Raw genomic sequence first — 16,532 nt, forward strand, 5'->3', positions numbered from 1 at the left:
CATTCCGTCCTAGACTGTTCCCGATCATTCCGTTCTAGACTGTTCACGATCATTCCATTCTAGAATGTTCCCGATCATTCCGTTCTAGACTGTTCACAAACATTCCGATGTAGAATGTTCGAACATAGTTAGTGAACAAGCTACCGCTGAAAAAATCTTGTAGCATCAGTTGATTCCAGCTGGAAAAACTGTTCCGGCTAGAAATGAGAAGCCTGCTTCAGTCCACGTCCATCTCAAATCTGGGATCCACTGCTTCAAAGCACAGGATTTTGGGGGTGAATCTGCCTCCGTTATCATTGTAAACTGCGTATGTCGTGTAAAAATGAAAATCTTAACTTAGGTTAGACTTCATTCAGTTCTGTTTGAATTCATCCTTAAATCAGAAAAAATATTTTTTTTCTCTACTTAATTAGTAGAGAAAACGTAAAAGTTTAAACTGATGTGTGAAGTGCAATAAATGGTTGAATATGTCCTAAAGTAACAAAGTATTGTCTTTTTATGACTGTTGATTTATTCACGCGGCTTGCGTCACTCATTAACATAGTAAATGTGTAACAGATCAGAGTCTGACAGCAGCCTTTTCACCGCTGACCCCGACCACCCACACACAAACACAGGTGCCTCGCTGCGGCCCACCAGCGGCCTTCACTGTTATTTAGTAAAACATTGCCCTCGCAGCTGTTCTGCTCACTGAGACCACAAAATCCTTGTACTTACAGACAGAATGAGGTTGAAGATTTTCCCGCTTGTTGTCATCAGATCTTTAGGTGTTGTTTGGATTAGATGGGAAATCACATTCCAAGTGGAAATGACAGGTTTCTGATTTCAGGATGTGTCTTTTATCCTAAATGATAACCTCACACACAGCTGTTTTCCTGTTTCGAAGACACATTTGAGATACTGAATTACCTGAAGCTTTGAAGTGTTTGAGACCTTCTTACTGTACTGAACACTGATGCAACAAAATACTCCAGACTTTGACTTAATGACATAAGTGCAGAGACACAGAGTGCTGACAGTTTAGAGAGTTCTACCTGAAATTACACCTTAATTTAAGCAGATAAAAGACTCATTTTGATTAAAATATCAGGCCAAAGAGGTGGCATAGAAACACTTTTTAAGCAATAAGAACAACTGAAACAGGGTCATAATACTGTCACACAGACATGTATTCAATAAAAACACTCCTAAATGCTCAAGTCCTTTCTCACTTACCAAAAATTCAAGTGGATTTCATGACCTGACAGATACACACAGCTAAAAGAACATTTTCAGATATTATTAACTGTCAATGCACCGAATAAAAAACATCTTGGGGGCTTTAAATGAAATTAAAAATGTTTGATTGGTTTCATCAGGTTTCAGGTGAAGGCAGCGGCTATGAGGAAACCGGAGTACATAAACCAGCTGTGGAGAAACACAGATGGACGGTATGGAACAACTTTTATTTATATTGAGCTCTTTTACTTATTTTGATCCTGCAGTTATGTTGCTTGCATCCTTATTGACACTCTGTATAGAAACATGATGAGTTTTCTTACTGTGAATTGCTCTGGAGTCTATGAAGAACACTTTGTTCTAAGCATTCAAGCAGCTGATCCAGCCTGACGTGAATACCTGGCCGACAAAGCTTAACAGCAGGCCGTGCTTCTGCACACCGAGTCATCCCCACATTACATATACGACCACTGGCGTCTCAGGTTACTCTGTGTAAGTGAGCGAACGCTCATCCCACGATGGAGATTAAAAACTGCTGAGCTCATATCTGGAAGTTGAGCTGCTTCTGTCTTTTACATTTGGGGACAAAGACTTCACATTGAGAGTTTTGTCACAGTAGAAAGGAAATGACAGGTGAGGAGTGTGTGCACTGGATGGATGTAGGTGTACCTTATCACCTGGATGAAGGCCTAAAGCAACAAATAAGGCAGGAAGGCTGACAGATGCACATTTGCACTCACAGTGCGACACACGTGTTGTTCCTGTTATCTTTCTGCAGTCACTCGTGAAATCTCTAATCAGTGCATTTGTCTCTTCTATCTGCCTCCTTTGTCACTCGGTCTTCCTCTCTCTGCTTTTTGTCTCTCACACTCAATCAGAGTCCACAGACACCCACTCACATCTTCCCACCCTCACAGATAGCCACGCAGGCTGAACCTAGCCCTCCGCCCTGCACCACCACCTCCTCTGTGCGTGTGTGCACTCCCACTCACAATTATAGTGGCGAGTTTGAAAAACCAGATGTCAATTTGGACTTGATCTGATCCAAGTTAGAGGCCCTCCGCCTCGAGGCTTTGTTATTCTGACTGCTTTCTCAATCAGCTGTGTACAGGAACTGACAGAGGTGGAAAGAGAGTTAAGAGACGGAGATGGGGAGGGGGGGTCGGATACCTCAAATCGGAAATCTCTTCATCATAACTGCCTTATACTCTGCCTTGATGCCCTACAGCTTTTACAAGGGGCTTTTCCATCTGTTCAGTAGGCATTTATTAGCATCATGTAATATGCAATGTAATGTAAAAGACAAACAGCTGCTGTCTGTCTAATTCCTACCTGCCCACGTTTTTCCATCTGATGTCTGCTCACAGAAAGCAGAACCTACACTCTGCACAACTGTCCAACCGGTGCAATTAAGGCAAGTCTGGGCGAGGCGAGTTAGAGGGGGAGAGTTGTATATGTGAAACTTTCCATTTTGTCATCCTGGAATTCAGGGTGATAGATGGCACCGCATGTCAGTCATTCTTAACGGTGTCGCGGCAGGAAGTGTCCCCTTCAGCGAGAATCCCACAGAGGAAATACTTCAAGAGCACAGTTCTCACTTCATGTGATGCAGATGAGAGTTTCAGGTAGATTATAGTCACTTAGTTGTCATTGGCTATTGTCTGTAACGTCCATCATGTTAACAAAGACCTACAGTTCACTTGATTTTCTCTCAGATTGGTGGAAAATGCAGTAAAAAAAACTGAAAGCTTTTACAATTTTTACAAAACATTTCAGACTCGAGGCTCAGACTCTGGTCGACTTAGTTGAGACTTGAATGCCTGAAGACTCGACTTGACTTGAGGCAAGAAGCAGAAAAAGCTGAGGAAATGTGATGCATGAATATGAAAAAGCAATCAGCTGAATGCAGTCGAGCCTTTTGGAGCTCTGCCAGACTGTCACGAATAATAAGGCAGGATGTGTGCAGTGTCTCCAAAATATCATGCATGCTTTTATTGCAGCTGCCTGCACCAGAGTGGAGAGAAGTCAGATTAAAATATACATACATGTAAATGAGTAGATTGTTTCCCCTTCTCTCCAGCGTATCGCCTGTTTTCCTCCCTGCAGCGTGAAAATGATTCTGACCCACAGATCGTGTATGTTGTGTTACTTCAAATCCCCTTTTTGTTTTTACACTCCATGAGATTTGATGCTAAACATATCTAATGAAATGTGTTTTGTGCAACTGCTGAAAAGTTTGGAATTACTGCAACATGCCAGTCATCGGCACGTCATGGTTCATGCATCATGTAAACAGACGCACGCTCTACGTTGCACTACAACAATATTTACAGTGTTATATTTACAAGGTTCCAAACAGACAGAAACATGTCGAGAGGCTTTCTGCACAGTTTGCACCTTCGTTTTGAGTTCTCAGTAAACTAGTTTACACATACAGAAGTGTCACATTAAAGAAACATATGCACAGAAGGTTTAAATCTGCAGGCAGGACTTCAGGTTTGTATTTGTAAAACAGGCTGCTCTCTGCAAAACAATCCATCTGTCGCATTCAGTCAGCAGAGCGAGTGAGAGGATACGCTAAACACATTCAGAGTGTTTTACCGAGTCATCGAATCCTTACCGAGCGGTGATTGGATGACCGAGAAATGATTAAAAATCTGCACAATCAATGTAACGTGTGATCTGGGGAAACGCTGCTGCGGCTTCATTAGATTCAGCCCTGACAGAAGACAAATTACATGACAGGAATGACTTTTAATGTCTTGCATCTCCATCAAACAGCACAGGAATGTTGGCCAGGCTTTGTTTGACGTAACAGAAGCTGTTATCCTCATTGCATCAGATAACTGCTGTGATATGTGACAGATGATCGACGGCTGCAGGAGCTGCTGAGAGTTTCTGTTTGCTGTATTGTTGTTTTATTGTTTCTGATTAAAAACCTGATTCCACTTCATCATCATGTGGTTGCTGCATTTTATAAACAGCCCGATGTGTAAATTCCAGGACGTTTCCTGTGATGCTTCACGGGGCACGCAGTGAAAAAAACAGAGGTGGAAAACGTTCATTGCCGAGGCAGCCGCATACCTGCTCCTCCATTCAGGGGGTCGTGTGGTTCAAATCCATCAACGCTCTGTTCTAAAGATGGGAGCCTCCCACCTGTCATCCCCCGGCTGTGATGGATAGGCGAAGGAGGGAACAGGCGGGTTATTCTTTATCACATTAATACATGGATCAACTCGGAACAGTCAATAATGCTCCGGCCAAATTCTTAGCATAGCCAGCGCCGTGCGACACCGTGGGGAAAACAGCTCCCCAGAGAGGAAACTGGTTAATTATCAACGCTGGCTGCTTCACTCGCCCCCTCAGCTGCCCCCTCTGCTACATTCTTCATCCCACTCCTCTTTTGAATTCCACAGGTGACAATTCGAGGTGTGTCACCGGTGAAGAATGAGCTACAGACGGGGGGTATTTGCATTATTTCATCCCCCTCTCTCCCCTTTTCACCCAAAGGCAGTTTGGAACCTTTCAATTACTCTTCTGCTTCTGTCAGTCCTGCTGTGGTCTGAGTGATAGAAGACGGTTGGGAAGCTGGAGGCTGACCTGTCTTTCCTCCTTTTACAATACAGAGCACACAACAAACTGAAATGTTTTAAGCTGTTTTGACAAAAGGTCAAGAAAAATGATGACAGGGGAACACACACGGCACATCCTTCCCTTCATTCAAGCCTTTATTTGATCACAGGATTTCATTTGTGTAGCTTAAAAATGGGGTTTAGAATGGCAGATATGTGATGACCGCACACACACACACACACACACACACACACACACACACACACACACACACACACACACACACACACACACACACACAAAACAATGAATGTCCGTGTTTCGTCTTTCAAACGAACTCAATCATTGCACTCTGTGTTGCTGTAACTGAGGCTGGGGGCCGTTTTCTCTGACGGCCCTCAAATGCTCACATACAGAGTTTCGCAGTCGCTCTTTGTTTTGCCGTGCAGGTGTTGACTCTGCAGAGAGCTTCAGCAGCACAACTTCTTAACGGCAGTGCAACTGCTGAAACATGACTCTTTTCTTTTGGATTGTTTCGAATTAATGTTAACAAGCCTGACTTTTTCCCATATTGCTTACAGTGTTTCCGAGGCCCTTCAGCATAAAGGAGGGGGGCACCAGTGGAAACACAGCCATAAAATCTGAAGCAGGCTTATTCAGTTCCAGTAAATGTCATCCAGTGCCCTTTTTAAATATGGATCTCTCTCTCTCTCTCTCTCTCTCTTGCATGATTATCCTCCAGCAGACCACTCCGCCGTCGTCCCGGCCCATTCAGCAGCCGCCACTGGTCAGGAAAGAGGAGGTGTCAGTTACAAGAGAAACAGGTGAACACACAGTCAACACTTCTTGAAGAAAACGCTGTTTTGTTGTTTTTTTAGTCTAAGGATCACTCGCAGTGCTAAAGTTAGACCGTTGTGTGAGCAGAGAGGGATCAGTGCTAACCTGAGGTGGAATATCCTTTCTTATTTCTTTTTTCTGTACTGGACAGCAGACAGACTTGTGTCAGTCAAAACGTTTAGCATGCTAACTCCTCAGAGTGTTTTTACAGATGCCTTTGGATCCGCCCCCTGCCGCCTTTCATAAATGCAGAATTTCACTTTCAAAGATGGGAAATAGATGCTGTTCTCCTGCGTGCTGACACGTGACGTAGCTCCCCTGTTGGGTATGGAGGGGGCGCTTTATGACAGCATGTGGAGTTGCAGAGTTCATGTTCTTGAGTGTACTGCTGAGCCGGTCAGAGCTGACTGCAGGCAGATGCACTGACACACGTCTCCATCTACTGGACATAAGCATTAATGCAGTGTCAGTGTTGGATGCTGCGTGAATCATTTCCACTGCAGATGTTTTTCAAAATATTGAACCTTTTCCATATGTTCTACCATCCAGGCTTAAAGATGACTTGAGGACACGTTATCTCCGTCTTACTCAGATGATAGAAGTTTTTCTCTGCTGCTGTGTTCTGCAGTTCCTAAATTGCAGTTGAGGAATATGTCAAACTGGTGTCATGTAAATACCTTTACAGCCACTTTGTGTAAGCTTTAAAACATCTTACTCTGGCGCCCTCTGGTGGTAGTTGCATGAATGACACATAAGAAATGAGGTCTTCATTAAATCTGCTGAGGCACAATGCTTCTGCACAATAAAATATAGAATATTCAATTTTCTGTGAATCTGACTGAACACTTTCTGCACTGTGTGTTAAGAACGTGCTGTGCAGCAGCAATGTCATCAGAGTAAACAGCTGATTTCAAACTGGATAAAATATTACCTGGATTTTTAATTGGACAATATTTATGCCATATTTGCCGTAACAGAGCTTGAGATTTAACCCCAACATGCTGAAAAACAGGCTGTAAATCAGTGAAGGTTGACATAATTAGGGCACCTGTAAAAGACAGTATATTCATTTGTATTCTGATGCTTCTGTATCCTGATTTGAGACACAATAATGTGCCTGAAATACTGTTACTGTTACTGGAGACATTTTAACACTGTCTTTTGCGTTGTGTTCAGCAAGCGACTCCCAGCACGTTTCAGTTTCTGTGGAGTCCAGACTTCCTGGGTCACCAGGTGGGTCGAGGGGGGTTAAAAACACAGAGAAAAGCATCCAGATCTCCTGTGTTTCATTTCCTGGTCTGATGTTCTGCCTCCTTCATGTCTGCAGGACCTCACATGGATTTCAAAAGTGCAGAATGCATGAATCTGTTCTCTGCTTTTGAATCCATGCAGGGTGGTGACATATATATATGTAAGCCAGGCGGATGGAAAATTGGGATGTTTGGACTGTAATCCCCTGAAAATACATGTGCAAAGAGAGAAACTAGAAGAGCTCAGAGCTCACAGATTTTTATTTCTTAAAAATAACAAGGATTAGACAAGCAGGACTAGTTCTGAATATTAGCTCAGGCTGATATGTGGCATTAGTTTCTTCAGTGAATATTCGGTGGGATCCATTTTTCCATCTCTAAACTGGAGAAGCTGGCTTGGCGTGGACATCGTTTTGCTGTGCATGTCTGTCGGCCGCCTTTAACACGGCAGAATAAGTGGGTTGTATTTCATACAATCTCCACTAAAAGCGACACTGAAGAAGAGTTTAAAGTCAATTCAGCTCCCGGATGGTCGTGCATGCATGTGTGGGAATTCAGTTACCACCTCAAAACCTTCACATGGCCTTTGAATCAGAGCCGTGCACGCTGGGATTCTCGCTCCATCAGGCAAAAAGTCATTTTCTTTCCCTCTTTTCTCCTCTTGTGGGTGCAGGAAACATCCTGTTTATTGTTTGGGATCTGGGATACGATCGTTAATCATTTTTGAAAGGTCTTTTCACGAGGGCATTAATGACTCGCTGTTTTCAGGGCCGGTTGGGGCGAGAGGAGAAAAGGGTGACCGGGGGGAGAGAGGAGAGAAAGGAGACAGGGGTCCGATTGGGCCAAAGGGAGAGTCCAGCTTTGGCTCCGGCTCACGAGGTGGAGCCCGTGGAGAGAAGGTTTGGAGCTCTTTCATATTGGACTCTGATAGTGGATGCAACACTCGCATTAAGATAACAGCCTCATCTCTGTCATGCAGTTTGAAAGCTGGGACGCACTGATGATTAAAAAAACAGACTTTTTTAAAACCAGTTTGTCCTTTTGAGGGTTGTAGTGGGCCATCAGTCAGCTGGTAAAAGCATGAGCAGCGATACATAAGCTTTGGTGAAATATCCCAAAGCATCACTAGAGGGAGCTGTAAGTCCTAGTTTCATTCAAAAGTGCAGTATAACATGTTTTTGTACATTTAAGGTTAAGCTGTGTGTGTGTTGCTTTTGTCTTCTGAGGGGCAAATGTCATCACAGTGATTGTAAAATTAGGACAACACAAGAAAAACACTCAAACAGAACTTTCATTTCACCAGCAAACATTTATTTATTTATATTCAGATTAAACTCAGGTACATTATGATGGTTACTGGAATTACAGTTACAGGGTTTCATTCTCAATATTTTAGATGATTTTTGGAACTTACTGAAAATTAGTAATTAGTTCCCATTCCAATTAAATACTTTACCAATTGCTACATATAAAAGTAATTACTTACAAGGGAAAATAACATTTTTGTTGCCATTAAAGTCTGTTTCAGTCCATTATTAGCACACATATAGCTGTATTATTTTAGTGTTGCTGTGGCACAGCGTGGGACAAGACTGCCAACTGTGCTCTTTATTGATATTAGTTATAACCACTCCCAACCAGCAGAGGGCAGCAGTGACGTGCATTCCTACCTGTAGGCCACACAGGGAGGACTGTAGGTTTTTAGGAGGAAACAATGCTGGAGGTACATGTGGAACAGGCTTTGATACAGTAGTCTGTAAATAATTTGACTAGGTTTGATGAAGTTTCTGCAGTTTATATTAGAAACATTACAATCATGATAAAAAGCAAGGTCAGGTTTCCTGAACTGTCTTGCACAGAGACAGGTTGGTGACGTGAGGCCACAACCATGAAAATCTACAGCATAGACTGTTTGTCTGCAGCTGTCTTCTTGTTTTCATGTAACACCAAAATAATAAAGCCCAATTAAAGTTCAATGATTGTAACTGCATTATTTAATTTGAAAAAATAATTAGTTACATTACTAGTTACAGCCAAAAGCAGTGGAATTAGAGTGACGTTATCTCCTCCTCCCCTGTGAAGACGTTGACCCTGACTCGTCTGTTTCTTCTTTGAATTTTCAGGGCGAACCGGGTGAAAAGGGAGCAAAGGTACGTTAGAGATCACCTCGGTTTGTCGCTGACTTCTGTCACTGTGATTTGAGTCACAGCTGTGGAAGTTAAGTACCAGAGACATTTAAGATGGACCGCTGGTCTTTGTCATCTCTTTGATTTCCTCTTTGTTAATCACCACCTCACTTCACACTGATGTGTCTTTATCTCTAGGGCAGTGCAGGCTTTGGCTACCAAGGAACGAAGGGAGAGCCTGGTCCTGCTGGGCCCCCCGGTCCCCCCGGTCCAGCAGGGACCGCAACGGAGTCTTTAGTCTGTAGTGACGGCTCCGCTGCGGTCTGCAGCGACGGCTCAGCTGCTTCCGCAGGCCCCGGACCCCGAGGGCCAGCTGGACCACAGGGTTCCCCGGGCCCCCAGGGACCACCAGGAGCTGACGGAGAGCCAGTTAGTAGACTACAGTTGATTTTTTTTACATGAAAACATTTCAAATGTTACCCTTTTAAAGGGTTAAATATGAAGGCTTAAACACGATCATAAATAAGAATTGTCAAGTCTGTTTTATGGAAATATATGGAAATATTCTAAGGTCACAAGTTTGTCTCAGAGGACTTGTTTTTTGTGCCACTCTCTCAGGGTGATCCTGGCGAGGATGGAAAAACTGTGAGTTTTTTTTTTTCCACAGAGAACACTGATAAATGGCTTTAACTCTTATCAGCTGTCAAACAGCTAATGTGATGATGGATTGTTCAAGTAGAGACCTTTTCCATTACTGTTTCCTCGACACAGGGTCCTGATGGACCTCCAGGCTTCCCGGGAACTCCAGGTGACCCAGGACCGAAAGGAGATAAGGTTAGATGCTCCGTTACATCGAGTGCAGAACATGAAATATATTTGAAACGTAAAAACAAAAGATTGTGTACAACAGAAATTATCTTAATGAGTCTTGTGCACACAGGGAGACCGCGGAGAGGGTCAACCTGGCCCCAGGGGACCCCCAGGACCTCCGGGACCCCCAGGACCAGGACTCAGATCTGTGAGTTCATCTTGATTTCATGCTGTATTGTATTTGTCTCATGACAGGACTTCCTGCTTCCGTGAATCATTTGTTGAATAAAACTGATTTCACTATGTTTCAGACTTTTGTAGACATGGAAGGTTCAGGGTTCCCAGATTTGGAATCTATTCGGGTGAGAAGAACTGAAATTTTAAATTATACTCTCAACAAACATCATAGATTAGAAATCTTGCTGGAGGCAAAAGGATTCTTTTGTTGTTGTTGTTGTTGTAGGGGCTGCCTGGCTTACCGGGTCCCCCTGGTCCCCCCGGTCCTCCCGGCCCCTCTACAGCGGGCACAGGATCGAGTTCTGGGGCTTTTGGACCACCAGGAAAGGACGGGGCGCCTGGTCAACCTGTAGGTGTCAATGTATTTGTCTCTCAGCACTCAAACCAGTAGCCCAATAATTGTCCAAACCCTCAAACTGTCTTATGAAACTGAATCCTGATTCTAATGTCTGTACATAAACGCATCAACAACTGCTGTACATCTGAACTGAACCTTTCGGACTCTAGGGCCTGCCTGGTTTGCCTGGTACTGATGGCCTCCCTGGAGCTCCTGGTCCCAAGGGAGAAAAGGTAATGGAAGTAGCGCCCTGATGGCATTTGATTGGTGAAATGGAGGAAAAACAGCTTTTATCAATACGTAGGCTCTGCTGTACATATGTGGTTCCAGTCAGCAGTCAGTGTTTAACAGATATATAAATTCAGTCATTCTTTTTCCAACACCAGGGTGATTCAGGCGAGCTGGGTCTTCCAGGACCAGTTGGACAGAAGGTGAGGATTTTTGGTCTTAATTATTTTTTTTCAATTTTACCTTAAAGTCCTGCAGCTTTGCAGTGAGACCTGTCATCCAAAACACAACCAAATGCAAATGTATGAAACAAAATCCTGAGAGGAAGTTACATAAACTCAAGTGTACGTTGGCGGTGTGCTTTTGGGATACCAGAACTGTGTGATGTTGCCCATTCGATCAGAAGAATGACACAACCTTCATCCAACCATTTCTCACCTTTTTCTCATCCCTGTCATTTCTCCAGCCAAGCTCATACCTTTCTTTTCTCACCAATCTGCTGCCTCAATTTTTATCCTCCTCCTACTTTCCTAAGCCTTCCCATCTGCAGGTAACTGGGCTCCAGCACGTCAGCCATCAAAGGGGATTTGTGTCTTCTAACAATATGCAAATGTTTGTCAAATATTCAGCTACAGACGTGACATAAAGTCTAATCTGAGTGCTGGCTATGGTTTGGTTTAACATTTGATGACATCTGACTTTGGTCTCAGAACAATGAGGATGGGTGTTTGTGCAGTTACCTTGTTCTACGTAACCACATGCTGCATGACAGGTGTTAGTAGTTTTGTGCAGGATGCATGATTCCTCACAGTGAATTAAAAAAAATCCACACTGCCTTATCATGGTTAGAAGCGCTTCACTGGAAATGTGTGCATTTCTTTTTACTTAAATTTGCATTTACTTATTCTGAACACAGATTTTACTGCTGTCATTCCTCCCCACAGGGAGCTCAAGGAGAACCTGGTTTAGTGGGACCTGCAGGAGAGGCCGGGTTGGCTGGTCTGCCTGGACCCATGGGACCAGTTGGGCCACCTGGGCCTCCTGGGCCTCCTGGACCAAGTTATCGTGTTGGATTTGTGAGTTTTCTCTCTCTCTTAATTTTTGTGAAGATTCGTTTTGGTAGAATTGACAAGATCTTACAGTAAAAGGAGATAAAACGCCAAAGTTTCTGTGTAATTTGGCTGTTTGTCATAAAATCTTTGTTGGTGTTTGAAGGACGACATGGAGGGCTCTGGCGGAAGTTTCTCCAGTGGACTTCCTGGCGTTAGAGGACCAGAAGGAAGACAGGTTAGTACCATGTACTGAAGAAATACTTCAGGTCCTGGAATTCGATTCCGTATACGGTATCTCATTTTCTTGACGTAACAAAGTTCAAAATAAGCAACAATGTTTAAACAATTTCAGCACAAGGAGGAACTGTTTTTAGTCCCCACATTAAATGTCTGATCCCAGATCTGCTCAGCAGCTTTTGATTGTTTGTAGGACAGAATCAGTTGCAATACATTCTGTTTCATTGTTTCTATAAAAACAGCATGCGGTCTATTTTGTACAGGTCTGTAGTTTTCATGCCTGGGTATATTTAACTGGAACTGTTCCAACAGTTTTTAGCAGGAAGCTGCAGATACATGAGGAAGACAGACACGGCCTTGCAAATAACCCAGACAAATATGTTTGCTTTCAGGGTCCTCCTGGCTTGCCTGGACTTCCGGTGAGTAATTGAATTTTTCCAGTAATCTGTCATGAGCTGGTCCTCTTGCCTCTCTGCCAACTGACAGGTTTTTCTACTTTTAAAGCACACTATTGGATCAAGAAGGGTCTTGTTTTCAGTACATGAAAATAGTGGAAACTCACAAAGAAGCCTGAGGTGCAGCTACCTGGGACTGAAGCTCGGTGTTCAGCACCTGTGCGCTAACATTCAGGTTTAGTTACTGGTGGTAGACTTATCCTTGCTGCTCTCCTCTCATGTCATTTCACATGTTTGTTTTTTAAACTGTTAGGTTGGAGAAAAATAAGCAGCAGTTCATTTGACTCATGAGGAGAAATGACAAACTCATAGCAAGAGTTAGCATGTTAGCAAAGATCTGTCTATGTGCCTGCAGAAACAGTCCTGACCAGCTCAGGTCTGGTCCACCACCACATCATGGTGTCAGAGCTGAAAGCAAACTGCAGGCAGTCATGTAACACTTTCTGTGCTTCACTGGATTTAGTTTTTCACAGATGTAATCTGAATGTACCTCTGCAGGGTAAACCCGGGTTCCCTGGTCTACCAGGCCAGAAGGGCACTGAAGGCACTGTAGGAAGAGATGGACAACCAGGACTGGATGGCTTCCCTGGACCTCAGGTAAAAGGAGGATTTCCCTCTAGATCTGGCACTCCTATGAACGGTCTATGGACTGTGTGATGAGACAGAGCATTTGGTTTATTACAGAGAGGACAAGCTATCAAAATAATAAACTTTTATAGCACCTTTCAAAACACAGTTACGAAGTGCTTTACAATAAAAACTAAGCACATTTAGCAATTTTAAAAAAGGGAGTTAGCAGTGGCTGCACGGTGGCGCAGCAGGTAGTGCGGGTGCCTCACAGCAAGAAGGTTGCCGGTTCGATCCCCGGGTCAGGCGGGGCCTTTCTGTGTGAAGTTTGCATGTTCTTCCCGTGCATGCGTGGGTTCTCTCCGGGTACTCCGGCTTCCTCCCACAGACCAAAAACATGCTCATTAGGTTAATTGATGACTCTAAATTGTCCGTAGGTGTGAGTGTGAGTGTGAATGTTTGTCTGTCTTTGCATGTGGCCCTGCAATCGGCTGGCGACCGGTTCAGGGTGTACCCCGCCTCTCGCCCATTGTAGCTGGGATAGGCTCCAGCCCCCCGCAACCCCGAAAGGGATAGGCGGTATAGATAATGGATGGATGGATGGATGGGAGTTAGCAGTCCTGATCTCCTCAGGCAGGTCATTACGAAGACTGGGAGCCCTGACTGCAAAGGCGCGATCACCTTTGAGTATTAATCTGGACTTCAGAACAACAGGGAGCGGGAGGGGACACAGGCCGATAAAAGATCTTGGGGGGAGGCTTCTCGAGGCTCTGTGATCAATGACATCTTGAAATCGATTGTAAAGGTGACAGATAGCCAGTGTTAGGAAGCCAGGATCGGTGAGATGTGATGACGTTTACACGCCCGAGGTAAAATCCTGGCAGCACAGTTTTGCTGCTGGAGGCAGGACAGGGATTTTTTTTTAAACTGATGCCAGAGAGCGAGGAGTTACAGCCGTCCAATCGACTGGTTATGAAGGCGTGAGAAAGGGTGTGATCAGTGACATGTTTCTGAGATGATGAAGGCTGGACTGAACCATTCATTTCACATGTTTGAGGTGGATGTTTTTGTAAAATTTTAAGGGGTGGGAGATGCGGAAACTTGAAGCCTCCAGTGTACAAGTGAAGTAAAGTAGGACATATGTGGTGTCAAGGAGTTAAACTTTGGAAATGAAAAATAATCACATATTCATAGATTCTTGAATTTTAAATGAAGGAAGGGGGGGTAGATGTCATTTTAAGGATTTTAACAAGATTTTTTGTGGAAAAAACATTTCAGACAGAGTATTTTATATAGATCTATATGCACGTGTGGAGGGGCTCTAACTTATTTTATTATCTCATTTCACAGATTCATCATGGAATAATATAAAATAATAGAAGCATTTTTTATTGTCATGAATGTTCAATGAATAAGGTCGTTCTTCTCATCAGACCTTTGTGAGGCTGGGATTTGGACATCCTGTGCTTTCACCGTTGATTAAATATCTTTTGTCTCATTCATCTTTAATTTCTCAGGGACCAAAGGGTGACAGAGGTGACAAAGGAGAGAGAGTGAGTATCGTTTTTAAGCCTGAATATCTGCTCATTTATACACAATGTTCACGACAAAGCAACTGTCTGTAGTGCTGTACTGCTACAAGCGTCACACTCCTCTCACGTTGTACTTACAGTTGATAGTTCTTTGGAGTTACTAAACTTTTTGCTGCATGTGTGCATGTTGTGGCTTTAGGGTGAGTCAGGTCGCGATGGAACCGGACTCCCAGGTCCACCTGGCCCACCTGGACCACCAGGAGAAATCATCTACCGCACATCTGGCAGCGTAAGTAAAAAAAAAAAGCACAAACAGCGACTTACTTTAATCAGTATCAGTGTACATCTTAACTGTGCTCTCTTTGTGTCACTGCAGTTGGATGGTGTCGTTGGCGGTGTCGGACCTGAGGTTTGTACTCATGTTTCCACAGTAATCCTGATACCAAAATACAGCTTAACATCTCTGGTACAAATACAGCTTAGCCAAACTGAGTGCTTTTGGTGTAACTACAGTTTAAAGTTTACAAGGTTGTGCACATTTCACTGAGCTTTTTACAACACATATAAAGCTGATCGTGCACTTGTAATTATAACCATCGAGAAGTCTGTCAACTGAGACATGACAAGGTTTTATACCACATGGTGAAACCTACAATTAACTTGTCCTTTTATGTGTTTGGGCCACTGTTCAAACGACGACTTGGCGCTGACAGTGTGTGATTTGTTTTTTCAAACTTTATGAGAACACTGGATTGTTGTTATTTTTGTCTGACCTTTTATCAAATATAACTACAACACAACAAAACATCTGTTTCCATTTTAATATGTTATTAAAGGAAGAGTGAAAGCTGCTCTTAATTCACAACCGACGTTTTAGACATTTGTTAAGTCAGCAGAAACAGATGTTTGCATAACACTGAACACAAACCTAATGAAGCCATATGTAAAACTGTACTGTGTTGTCCTGTATAGGGAGGACCTGGTTTACCTGGTCAAGCTGGATTCCCTGTAAGTCTCCTTGTGTTACATAATTAATGTATTTACCCTTATTAGTGCCATAAATGTAAAGTGTATTTACCTGAACATGCATAATTGAAGAGTTTGTCTGGCATTCTATGTGGTTCTCAGCAGGCTATAATTAAAAATACAAGCCTCTTTCCCACCTGTTGTTAATTTATTTTTTCTTATTGTATTATATTTGAGAAACCCCATGAAAAGACCAGAACCATCAATGTGTTAATCCAGCCTGTCTGGAGCACTCAGCCTCAAGAATGTTCACTCCTACAAAGGATGCAAATCTTAAAAAACAGATCATAAATGTAAAATTTCATTCATTCATTCAAAAAAAAAAAGATACTTCATGTGTGAAACCATGATTTCAGAGGCTCTAAGTAAAAAGTCATTTCCCTCCAAAGTAACAGTTTACTCACACAGGAGTAAATTGGTGTTGGCATGAAGTAATGAGCGACACTACGCTTTGGCTGCACAGACAACACTCCCTGATGGGATCAATTCATTGTTGTTCTTGTTGTTTTCTTGTGTGCTGCGTTTAGAGGAGGATGGTGACTCTTCTGCTCACATTCAGATTCAGTGCTGTGGCCGTATCGCTCTTAACTTTGTGAAGTGGCACAACACACCTGAGTGATGACTTGCTGCTTCTCTGTACTCCAGTTCTACTAAACTGGCACTTCATGTACTCTAAGAAGCCCACAACATCTCATCTGCTAACTTTCACCCTCTTTATCCAAACATTGGTCCGCTCAGCAGTGCAGAAGCTGAACTGTACTGACAGACTGGCTGATCATGTGGGCTTGATTTGATTTAGGCAAACAAAGACTTTACTGCTGCCAAATGACTGTTTACTCTGACCTCTTGTTATTTAATCTTGCACTTACGGTCCTTATCCTGCAGGGTCCCATTGGACCCAAGGGTGACAGAGGAGACCCCGGTCCTGCAGGCTACGGAGTGAAGGTAAAGTCTTGGTTATCTGTTTGCTCATCTATGAATTCATCGACTCGTTATCACTGAGACACGGCTGTAATTGAGTGTGCGTCATCTTGCTGCTGCTGCTCT

The 16,532-nt window shown here is 43.3% G+C and overlaps 1 protein-coding gene across 1 annotated transcript in view; it reads left to right on the forward strand.

Moving 5' to 3' along the window:
• The window catches only part of col18a1a (collagen type XVIII alpha 1 chain a), a 72,563-nt gene that overhangs the window by 48,611 nt on the left and 7,420 nt on the right, over positions 1-16,532 (forward strand). Inside the window, exons 5-25 of the mRNA XM_070975752.1 lie at positions 1,359-1,430; positions 5,537-5,615; positions 7,647-7,777; positions 9,002-9,028; positions 9,203-9,433; positions 9,623-9,649; positions 9,776-9,838; positions 9,945-10,022; positions 10,126-10,176; positions 10,278-10,400; positions 10,559-10,621; positions 10,775-10,819; positions 11,561-11,692; positions 11,832-11,903; positions 12,298-12,324; positions 12,859-12,957; positions 14,445-14,480; positions 14,659-14,748; positions 14,836-14,868; positions 15,432-15,467; positions 16,371-16,430. Of these exons, the coding sequence (XP_070831853.1) occupies positions 1,359-1,430; positions 5,537-5,615; positions 7,647-7,777; positions 9,002-9,028; positions 9,203-9,433; positions 9,623-9,649; positions 9,776-9,838; positions 9,945-10,022; positions 10,126-10,176; positions 10,278-10,400; positions 10,559-10,621; positions 10,775-10,819; positions 11,561-11,692; positions 11,832-11,903; positions 12,298-12,324; positions 12,859-12,957; positions 14,445-14,480; positions 14,659-14,748; positions 14,836-14,868; positions 15,432-15,467; positions 16,371-16,430 (1,575 nt within the window). The remainder of the gene's footprint in view (positions 1-1,358; positions 1,431-5,536; positions 5,616-7,646; positions 7,778-9,001; positions 9,029-9,202; positions 9,434-9,622; positions 9,650-9,775; positions 9,839-9,944; positions 10,023-10,125; positions 10,177-10,277; positions 10,401-10,558; positions 10,622-10,774; positions 10,820-11,560; positions 11,693-11,831; positions 11,904-12,297; positions 12,325-12,858; positions 12,958-14,444; positions 14,481-14,658; positions 14,749-14,835; positions 14,869-15,431; positions 15,468-16,370; positions 16,431-16,532) is intronic.

The sequence above is a fragment of the Chaetodon trifascialis genome, chromosome 12, assembly GCF_039877785.1.
Source record: "Chaetodon trifascialis isolate fChaTrf1 chromosome 12, fChaTrf1.hap1, whole genome shotgun sequence".
In the NCBI taxonomy this organism is placed as follows: Eukaryota; Metazoa; Chordata; class Actinopteri; order Chaetodontiformes; family Chaetodontidae; genus Chaetodon; species Chaetodon trifascialis.